At 50.7% G+C, this 10,485-nt stretch overlaps 1 protein-coding gene and 1 pseudogene across 2 annotated transcripts; one reads left to right on the forward strand and one right to left on the reverse strand.

Annotated features, from left to right (window-relative positions):
• Nucleotides 1–125: 125 nt before the first annotated feature.
• ZNHIT3 (zinc finger HIT-type containing 3) lies at nucleotides 126–8,072 on the reverse strand. Of its 2 annotated transcripts, XM_027615588.1 has the most exons (7): nucleotides 7,441–8,072; nucleotides 5,103–5,348; nucleotides 4,951–4,982; nucleotides 3,153–3,236; nucleotides 2,668–2,739; nucleotides 2,104–2,184; nucleotides 126–663 (listed from the first exon to the last, which is right to left on the reverse strand). In XM_027615588.1, exons 2-7 carry the CDS (start codon nucleotides 5,186–5,188, stop codon nucleotides 482–484), a joined length of 537 nt encoding a protein of 178 aa, XP_027471389.1. In that variant the 5' UTR covers nucleotides 5,189–5,348; nucleotides 7,441–8,072; the 3' UTR covers nucleotides 126–481. The 2 variants fall into 2 exon arrangements, with proteins under 2 accessions (XP_027471389.1, XP_027472196.1); XM_027616395.1 differs by lacking the exon at nucleotides 2,668–2,739 and having other exon boundaries at nucleotides 7,441–8,047.
• On the forward strand, nucleotides 6,581–7,947 carry LOC113938998 (annotated as a pseudogene).
• Nucleotides 8,073–10,485: the final 2,413 nt, after the last annotated feature.

Consider the following 10,485-nt stretch of genomic DNA (forward strand, 5'->3'; position numbering starts at 1 on the left):
AGCCCCCAAATTTCGACTGGGATATTTGCATTTAGTTCCTTTGAAAGGAACAAAACCTTACTATTTAATAGGTTGATTAATGTAATTTCAAGCAATTATGAACTAAGGATGAACAATGCCATTTACCAGAGAATCACCATATCCTGATTTTATTTAGCAACAGTGAGCAAGTTTTAACTCAAATGGGTATGAAACTTGACAAATCATGTGTGATGCCTAAACGCTACCAAAATTAAAACATTTAAACACCATCAGAATGTCAAGTTCTCCCTCCATAAAGGGTTTGTCACCTCGAGTATCCTCCTCTTGCCTGAAACCCACACCTACAGTGCTGGAGATAAGGCCATTGTGCAGCCCACGCTACGCCAGCCAGTCTGCAAGTCAGCACCCTCGCTGAGGGCCCCTCGCTAGCTGTTCTCCTGGGGGTGCGGGCAGGTTCGAAGTCACGCACACGTTCCAGTGAGCAGCACAATCATCCGTCTTAGGAATCCTCATCCTGGGATGGCTCCACAATCCTTAAACAGCAGTCCGCAAACTCCACAAACAAGGGCTCCTGCATGCAGGCTCTCATGAGCTTCGCCTTGTTGTCGCCCTGATCGAGGCTGACCATCAGCTGTCGAAGGTGGGGGTTGAGCAGCAGGCTTCTTAATGCTGCAGACTCTCCTTAAAAATGAACAAGAAAGCCAGTGTGAGTTCAAGTGGGAACAGATGGAGACAGCTAAAAGCTAAATGCGTCCGATGTAGTGTACAGATCAAGGGTGGTGCATTCCCTTCACCTTTAAACCCGAGAATGGAACCAGTGCTCCACATAAACAAGGTGAGGTCAGCATAGCAGATGATTTCCCAGTTAAATGCCATCACAGATTCTTGTTCTTGGCATCTCTATAAATTTACACCATTTCAAGTAGGAAAAAATTCCAGCACAAACACAGAGAACACCACAGAGAACAACATGAAGTTGATGGCACGTTGTTATTCACAGGCCTAAAGGTTCTCCCTGGTGAGGAGAGTTACACCAAAGACTCTGAACGCTGCAGAAGCCAGCACATGGCCCTCACACTGCAGGCTCAGTAGCAATGAACAGACGCCAACATCTGCGTGGTGCCTTACAGTTTACAAAACCGTTCACACCTGCCCTCAGTCTCCTCCCTGCTGTGGGACTGGGTGAGCAGCAGGGTGGGCCTGACGGTGAGGCGGAAGTGAAACCTCCCACGTGTAGGAACTACCCAGGCCCGTTCATCACTTGGGTCACAGAATGGCCCCAAGGCCTGACCGCGCGGGCCTACAGAAACACCGGGCGTCACGAACATTCTCATCCCTCTAAAACTCCCAACTCCTGGGGTTACCGTCTGCTTGAATGGCTAGACCACATATGGCGCACTGGGGAGGTGGGGTAAATGCAGGTCCCTGCCCTACAGACCAGTGTGGGAGAGAGAAGGTACCATAAAATACGAGTGGTATATTGCAAGGCCCCATGGGAAGGTGAAAAGTGCTTGCTTCTGAGAAAGACAAAAGACTAAGAAAAACTGAGCTGAGGAAGGGTAATCTGAACCAAGCTTGAGGGAGGAGAATTTTGCCAACTCACAAAACCAGTAGGATTCCAGGCCGAGGGGGTCGTAGGAAGGCGGGGAAGTGTGGAAGCCCTGAGTGTTTACAGGGTCATGTGGCTGAAGGGCTCTGCGTGCCACACTCAAGTACAGGGACCCTTGAACAACACAAGTTTGAATTGTACAGGTCCGCTTATACATGGAGTTTTTCCCATAAATACAGTGATGTAAATATATTTTCTCCTTGTGATTTTCTTAACATTTTCTTTTACTTTATTGTAAGAATACAGCATATGATACATGCAACATACAGACTGCGTGGTAACCAACTATGTTACCGGTAAGGTTTCCGGCCGACAGTAGGCTATTAGTAGTTAAGTTCTGCGGGGGTCCGAAGTTATACATGAATTTTCAGCTGCAGGGTGGACGGAAGGGAGCCCTACTCCTGTGCAGTTCAAAGGTCACCTGTATTTAGTAACTTAAAAAAAAAATCACATTCTATACATTGGATTAAATGTATCAGTGGTCGATAAAGAAGCAAGCACAGCACACTTACCTAAATTCTTTAAATTCTGCAAAGAAACTCTGTCCTCTTCCTCATCACTGTTGAGAAAGTCAGCTACAGAGTCCTCACCATCTGAGGAACACAGAACACAACTAGTTACGACCAGAAATAGAACCCAGCTGCCAGACGAACTACTCCAACAGATAAATGTGCACACCAGTGACAGGAGCAGCGGTAAGCAGGTATTGACAAAACAAAAGTGACCTTTTCTGGAATTTGTGACTTTACCAACATTCCTCTTTTTGGGGAAGGAGGGTGAAGCTAACAATTGGGGAGTTTAACAGATGCATCCTAGCGTGTTCACATGCTTGTTCTATGTGTTTCTCTGTGGTCTTTGGGCCAGGAGCCTCATTTTCCAGTTCTTATCACCCCAGCTCTCCTCACTATGGCTCCAGCCCTGTCAGGGGCCAAAAAACTAGGTGCTCTATAAAAACCTGCTACCGTGAATACCTTGTGCTTTCAGCATGGCCAAAAATTTCTGACACTGCCTAAAGCCAACAAGGAAGTTTCTCAAAGGGCAGAAATAGGCTATCCCATGCTGTGAATGTTCAGTACCTCTTTGCTGGCACCAGGAGGGGCTGCCTTCGGAGGCTGGCATGGTGCCTGACACCCAGGAGATACCGAAGTCTGTAGAGATGGATGGGTTGACAGCCCACTCCCACAATAAGCCATGAGGAGCCCCCAGCAGCAGGGAGGTGAGCTAGGTCAAGGCAGCCTCCTACCTGAGCCTCGCTCAGGTGAACGGACCGCTCCATCCAGGCCCAGGGAGGGAGACCTGAAGCTATGACTGGAGAAGGTTCCTGCCAGCAGGGTCCACCCCTCACCCCCACACCACAGCCAGCTGCCTCTCACCCCCTCATTTCTTGTCCTTAACAATGCCCTCAGGCTGCTCTAAAATACACAACAGGTGCCCCCCCCCCCATCCTGGTGCTGAGCTAAGATGAAGCCTTTGTTCCTGATTCCCTGTCCCAACCCACGTCTCTTCCTTAAGCTTCTGTATGAAACCCTTTCCGAGGTTTTTTTGAAGTCAAGCAACCCACCTTTGTTTGCTACAGGCTTTATAGTTTTTGCTGTAACAGCTGACCTTACTTTTTTCTCAGGACGAGTTTCAGGGTTGCACTGCTCTGAAAGAGACATAAATCAGATGCACATCACTTCCACTTAAAGGCTGCACCTCCCCACCGAGCCAGCATCTAGGTGGGAAACATGTACGGGGTAAGGCATGTGGGTGGGGATGGAGATAAATGCAAAGGAACCGAGGGATCCAATCAAAGGGCAGCACCCAGAAAAAAAAGAAATCCTGAGCCTGGCAGAGGGTGGAGGAAGCAGGCCTCATGCACCCTGAGGACTGTCCCCATCCTCCTCACACCGCCTAACCTCACAGGGCTCTCCCCAAGATTAAGTAGCACACTGACTTCAATTAGCTATTTTCTCAGCAGTTTCAGATACCAAATTTGCATGTACCACATGCCACTGGGATGACACAGATGAAAGTCATCAGGCCCACCTCAAGGGGTTGAGCCTTATGGCCGGCAGCTAGAGCCCTGGATTAAGAGTCTGACTGATGTCACCTGAGAGGACTGGGAGACAAAGGGGAGGTGCTGCCAGCGCGAAAGAGCATTCCCAGCAGAGGGAAAGGTCTACAGCTGGACCAGACCCCTGAAAAACAGGGTCACATGCAAGGACACAGTGATGCCTGACTAGCAGCTGATTGACAGGGCAGGCCTGGCAGGTGGCTGGGGTGCAAGTGGAGAAAGCAGAAGAATGCCACATGGGAGGTTGGCCTTCCCAAGACCAGTGTCTCTCATCAAAGGCACTGTGATGTTCAGGGTGGAAAGGTCTTTTAACGGTGTGAGATGGTCTCACCACAGGATGTTTATCTGCACAAATACCAATTGCCAGAAGCGGCCCCAAGCCTCCTCAGCTACTGAGACACATTGTCACAATGTGTCTCCCTAGGAAGAGCAATACCCAGGCTAAGAACCACTGCCTCCCTTTGCTAGAGAGGCTGGAGTTTTCAACAAGGGAGTGAATTACTCAAATGTGCATTTTAGGAGAAACCCTGGCAGCAGCAGGGCCACACTGTTTAGAGCTCCAGATTGCCCCGGATTGCCCTAGGGGTTCTTGGGCCACCCAGGGCTGCAGAGCCAGAGCAAAGTTACCCAACCTGGCTCCCCCGACCCTATTTCCAGCAAAACAGTTCTACTTCTTTGAACTGACAAATTTCCTTTGAAAATGCTCGAGATACTAGGGTAAAAAAAAAAAAAAAAAAAAAAAAACAGCAGGGGGAGCGATGCAGCTTGAAACAGACCTCTAAGCCAGAGACTGGCTTGGGGGGGGGGGGGGGCGGGGAGATCACACTAGACGCAAAAAACCAATAGAACTTTAACCAGAGTCAACTCAGCATGAAGTCGTGGGAAACGGTCTCTGAGGACTGACGTTCCTGATTGGAGTTAAAATGTAGATTTAACAGCACTAATCGCTCCTTAAGGCAAACAGATCTACCTCGTTGTTTCTAGCCAGACATTTAAAGAAAATGGTCTTGCTTCTGAGTCAGAATACTAAGATGAAGAAACTGCTAGGGCTGACTTCGACGGCCAAAGCAGTCGCCGATTTTTAAGGGGGGGGTGGGGAGGACAGTCTGTAGGAGGAAAGGCAGAGCAGAAGTTTCTGACTTCAAAATCCGGGGAGGCATTCACAGGCAGAGGCTCCCCCTGGGGCTCCGACAGGATCGGGCGAGGCAAGGCCGGGAGGGAGGGCGGCGGGACGTGGGGCTGCCCGCACGAGGAGAGCGGTGGCTCGGGGGGTAGGGGGGGAGAGGGGACGCCGGTGCCTTACCTTTGTGCTTCCGGAAGCAGGTCACCGAGCAGCTGTAACAACAGAAGCCACGAGCCGCGTCAGCCCGAAGGGTCGCGCGGACCCTCCCGGGGTCCCCGCCCGGCCCCCCGCCGCCCCCGCCCGGTCCCCTTCCCCACAATCCCCGCGCTCACTAAGGCACGCGGCAGGCGGGGCAGCGGTATTTCGGTTTCTCCAAACAAATCACGCAGACGACGGCGCTGCAATTGAGCGACGCCATGGTCCCTCGCCGGCCTCGTTCCCACCGAACGCGCCAGTCTCTGACCGAGGCACCCACATGCACGCCTTTTTTTTCCTCGTTTCCTTAACCGGGACCAATCGGCGCGCAGCACTCACTGGCAGTCAAAAGCAATGGATCGATCCTGCTTATTGCTCCAGTCCTGATAAGTAGAAAGTCGATACACTCGATCCACATCCAGTAGCTGCTTTGGCTTCCCGGATTAGATCTAGCTGTTGTCCCTGGCGGGAGTGGCAGGCAGAGGGAGTGGGAGAGGGAGAAGCAGGCTTCCCGCCGAGCAGGGAGCCCCATGCGGAGTTCCATCCCAGGACCCTGGGATCATGACCTGAGCCTAAGGCAGCCACTTAACCCACTGAGCCACCCAGGCGCCCCTGACTTGGACTTTCTGAATCTTGCAAGGGCACTGCCTTCTCCCCCTTGACATTCCATTTGCTTATATTTAGCAAATGAGAAGTCCAGACCGTGGCCAAACCAGAATCGGTTAGATTGAGTGACACGCACATGCTCTTCCCTGCTTAAGCTGTTTTTCTCTCAGGAACGAAAGCTGAGGCTTGACCACTGACAAATGTTTATTGAGCTCTGAGAACAGCACTGCACAGCCCACATGCTGGGCCGGGGCCCCCAAGGCAGTAGCAGGCACAGTCTCTGCCCTCTAGGAGCTCAAAGCTTAGAGTGAAGGCAGGAGGGAGAGGGGAGGGAGAAGAGACTCTGTCTTAGGGTCCTGCCGGTGCCAGCCTGCACTTGCACGGCCCTGACAGTGAATGCCTCTTCAAATCTTGCACCCTAGGCTCCTTACTTGACTCACCCTAGTCCCAGCCCTGGCTGGGATGGCTTGGTCAGGCAACAGATGAGGGAGCTCTGGCCCAAAGGAGGGGGTCCTGGCCTAATGAGTCTGGATAGATGAACTATGAACTGTGATGGGCCTTGAGTGGCACCTCAGACTTCAGGAACAGTCATGTTTCATTAGTAGCCTGTGCCTCCTTAAAGCCCTAAGCACTGCCCAGCCTAACCAGGGCTCCCACCCCACATACACAGTGCCCACCTAGGGCCGTAAGTCATTCTCACTCCCAAATCCCTCCTCCCTTGCGTTGAGCCCATCAGCCCTCAGGATCCCACTACTATAAGGGCTCCACATGATCGTCATTGTTTTTGTGGATAAATCTGCTAGGACCAAGGCAATTGTTCAGTCTTGGTTCAAACCCCTCCCTGGCTATGTGACTTCTACCCTCCCTGAGGTCCCCCACCTATTAGTGTGGATGTGCAGGCCTGCTCTCCTGAGCTGTTGAGAAGCACAGAAAAGACCATGTGTAAAAGTGTATGTAATCTGAGCGGAGCCAGAGTCTTCGATGATTGAGGGCCGGGGCTTGCTGTGGCATGAAGGGGCCTTGGGTCGCCAAGGTCGAGGATGTCTCTCTGCACAACTTCAGCACAAGGCTGTAGGAGCAGCTCACGCATTTTCATGTCATGCAGCTGATGGACTCGCTCTTCCTGTGGGTGGGGGCCATGCCACACCTGCACAGCCTCGAGGTGGCCATGTGCAAAGCTACGATTCCATCCCTGTGTCTACCTCCCTCCTTAGAGACAATTCTGACATGGTGACCTCCTCTGGCCTTGCCCAGCACTTAGCCAGGAAGACCAACAAGCAGGTGTTTACAAACAGCTATAACCTTCAAAACACAGTAACTTCGCATTACTGGTAGAAAACAAGATCAAGGAAGAAATGGAGGCTTTCTGGAAAAGTTCTAGCAGAGTGGCAGAAGTGAGGATTCATAACTCATGTAGACTTTATATGTAAAGAAATGGATTGAATTTTTTAAAAGTTTGTAATTCGAAGCACTACAAAGGGTTATTTGATACCCAGAGTCTGTAACTCCTGGAGCTCAGATCCCAACCCTATGAGTGCAGGTGTCAGGTCCCAAGTCCCTCAAGGCCAGGGTCCCGAAGCTCAGGACCCTCAAAAAGGGTTCTGCCGGCAGCCTCTATGGGCCACCCTCAGTGGGCGTAAGCCATCGGGCGTCCCTGCTTTGGCTTTGCGAAACTGCCCTGAGGATGCTGTCCAGTCCTTAGTGCTGAAGTGACATAGTTCCCAACCTGCCCCGCATGCAGCTACCCCTGGGTATCCCAGGACCCGCCTGAAATCTAAGACATGTCCACACCGACCCAGTAATCAGCAGCATTCCCTGTATTCAATAGTCGTGACCACCCCAGAACCATCCCAGAAGGTCCACGCTTACCTGGGAAGGCCAGAGAATGTCAGTGATTTGTCCAGGCCACACTTGAATCCTGTGCCCTCTCTGGCACCTGGTAGAAATTTGCTGACTGTGGACATCACCACTTCCCACTCCAGATTTTTCCTGTGAGCTGTCTTTGGAGGCTGAGGCCATGGAGAGTCTCTACAATTTTCAGGGCTCAACCCCAACTCACCCACATCCAAACCACGTTGATTCCTCTACCTTTGGGTCCAGAGATGGTGACATCAGTGAAAAGAAAAAGTTTCTGGAATTCCTCCCATGACATTACACGCGGTAAAGACAGCCTTCCCTCTACTCTGGGAGACCCCCAGCATCCCGAAACAGCTGCACCCCTCCTGCTCCAATGTCCAGGAAAAGACAGCGGTGGTGATGAGGTTGGGGAACATCAAAAGGCCAAGCAAGGCCAGTATAGATCTTCTTGGCAGTGACCAGTTCAGAGAAAACACGTATGACTCCAGGCCCAGCAACGGCATGTCCACACTGATGTAGCCACCCTTAGCAGCACCCTGGTTCTCCCTGACCCCCGTCCAAACCCATCCTAGCAGCTGTGTAAGGCTGCGTTGCGCCTCCCCGAGCCGGACCTGGAGACGGGTGAGATAATAATCAAGGCCGAATGATTTTCAGAGCTCCGCCACCCAGCAGGCGCCCTCCAGCGCATTCCCGGGACCAAGCTCAAAGCCTGGCACTGCGCGCCAGAGGGCGCTCCAGGTCCAGATTGGCCTGGTGTAGCAGAGCTCGAGCTGGATAGGAGTAAACTCCACCCCACTCCGTGTCCGAGCCAAGGCTGTCTCCGCGCGCAGGGGAGGGTAAATCCAGGCATTGGCCGGTACCTCGACCATCGCCAAGTGGCAGGAAAGAGCTTGCAGGGCGCGGTGCTGAAGCCGGCGACGGGATGGGCAGGAGTGTCTCCTCCACGAAAGCGAGACCTGTATCAGCAGAGGGCTCCAATTGCAGCTGGCCCTCCAGGGCCAAACTCACCGATGCTTATCGCCCAACCCTTCCTGGCATTCCCAAGGGGTGGAGATCCAGCTGCAAGCTGGCCACCCACATTAGCTGATGGAAGTTTAACCGTACTTCTCGGGAGGGCGAGGTTACTAACTAGGGCCTGAGCCTCTTCCTTGCACCTTCCTTGGTGCCATGATGGGGTGGGCAGAGGGATCTGATCACCCAACCTGAGCTACATGTTCCAGTTATCAGAGGTGGGAGGTTCATAAGGTTGGGCTCTCTGCTGCCTTGCCAAATCTCAGCTTCTTCTTCTTCTTTTCTTTTTTTTTTAAGATTGTATTTATTTATTTGACAGAGAGAGCACAAGCAGGGAGAGCTGCAGGCAGAGGGAGAGGGAGAAGCAGGCTCTTCACTGAGCAGGGAGCCCGATGTCCGGCTTGGTCCCAGAACCCTGGGACTTGAATTCACGACCCTGAGGTTAAGAGTCACATCCTCTACTGGATTGAGCCAGCCAGGCGCCCCTACAACATTTTCATTGTGCATACCATCCTCAGTCCTCGGGGTTAGTTGAACACGCTAAAGGCACTATTAAGATTCAGTTGGCAAAATTTCTCAAGCCCCTCCAAATACCTTGGCCAACAGCATTGCCATTGGTCCTTCTAAATCTCAGATCTACTCCTTGGAACAGGATGTCCGATACAGACACTAAACCAACTGAGCCACGGAAGCGCCCCTCCCCACTCCATTCTAAACAAGGTTTCCTTTTATTAATTTCCACGTTTTCCCCCTTTGATCAAGATCTTTCGTCATACCCTACATCAGAGGGAAAGTGCATAACAGTTGGAAACCACTTAAGGTCACATTTGAGTAATAGGGAAGACTAGGAGGGAGAACTCTCACGTACTTCCCATCTAAACTCCGTATCTTCTCAAGGTCGTAGGTGTCAGAGGTCATCTTGAAGCACTGAGCCAGCATCCCCTTATTGGGTACATTGTTTTTTGGTTTTTGGGTTTTTTTACAGTGTGACTGGCAACAAAATACAAAACTTAAAACAATTATACATAACAAAAGAGGTAACATAACAGTTCCAAATGGAATCATGGTTCTGAACCAGGACTCTAGGTCTGAAAGTAACTGGCACTTACTGAGACTGAGGGGGACAGGTCCATCCTGCAAGAGCAGACCTGGCAACCCGTATGCCTCCTACGGTCTCCGCTTAAAGCAACCGGAGAGCAGTGACTAGCAAACGTGCAGGAACGCGCTGAAAGAATGAACCCGGTGCGTTTGGGAAGATTCAGGGCAGGTATAAACATAGAGCAACAGCTAACGAACTTTTTGCAAAACAGCACAATTTCAAAGACGATTTAAAACACTAATGTTATCTCAAAATAACTGTTTAGAACCAAACAGGTTTTCAGTAATACAGTTTGTAAAGGTGTAAATTCAGAAACCATGAATGTGAATAAGAATCCAGATAATAATAGTTCAGATGAAAGAAGACTTTCATGAATTCGGAACCTTCTAACCCTTCAGAAAAAGCAAGTGAAAAATTCCTTTGTCACAGGATCATGGTGAGACTGTGTCCGAAAGGCCATAGTCACAGAAGAAGTTACCCCTTTTCATAAGAGTTTGGGAAACGTGGACAAGGGCATTTTCTTGCCACAAAAGAGACAGAAGAAGCAACAGTAAGAAAAAGGTGTACAGGCCTAGTCTGGACATCTTGGCAAAGCTGTGTCGTCGGCTCCAATTCCTGGAAATCTTTACTTTCAGGTCATCAGATGATGTGCTGGTCCAAAGTTTCATGTCATGTGACTCCATGAGTCGGTTTCCTGGACTTTGGTGACACAAGAGTTGGTGAGCAGTTCCGGAAAAGGACCTTTCCATCAAGGCGGAAGAGTCTTTCTGGTCTTTTCTTTTAATTTTTTAAAACAGAAACTTTTTTTTTAAGTAATTCCTACACACAATGTGGGGCTCAAACTCACAACCCTGAGATCAAGAGTTGCATGCTCTACCAACTGAGCCAGCCAGGTGCCCCAAAGCGTGGTTACTTTCTTTTTAAGAGATAATCTTTTTTTAAGATTT

This window comes from Zalophus californianus, chromosome 16 (assembly GCF_009762305.2).
Source record: "Zalophus californianus isolate mZalCal1 chromosome 16, mZalCal1.pri.v2, whole genome shotgun sequence".
In the NCBI taxonomy this organism is placed as follows: Eukaryota; Metazoa; Chordata; class Mammalia; order Carnivora; family Otariidae; genus Zalophus; species Zalophus californianus.

Bases quoted from the DNA above. Each gene is read 5' to 3' on its own strand.
- ZNHIT3 (XM_027615588.1), bottom strand. From the start codon at position 5,188: ATGGCGTCGCTCAATTGCAGCGCCGTCGTCTGCGTGATTTGTTTGGAG. The intron at 4,983-5,102 runs GTGAGCGCGGGG...CTGTTGTTACAG, and splicing joins CCCGCCTGCCGCGTGCCTTA to CTGCTCGGTGACCTGCTTCC. The intron at 2,740-3,152 runs GTGGGTTGCTTG...CCATCTCTACAG, and splicing joins AAAGCCTGTAGCAAACAAAG to ACTTCGGTATCTCCTGGGTG.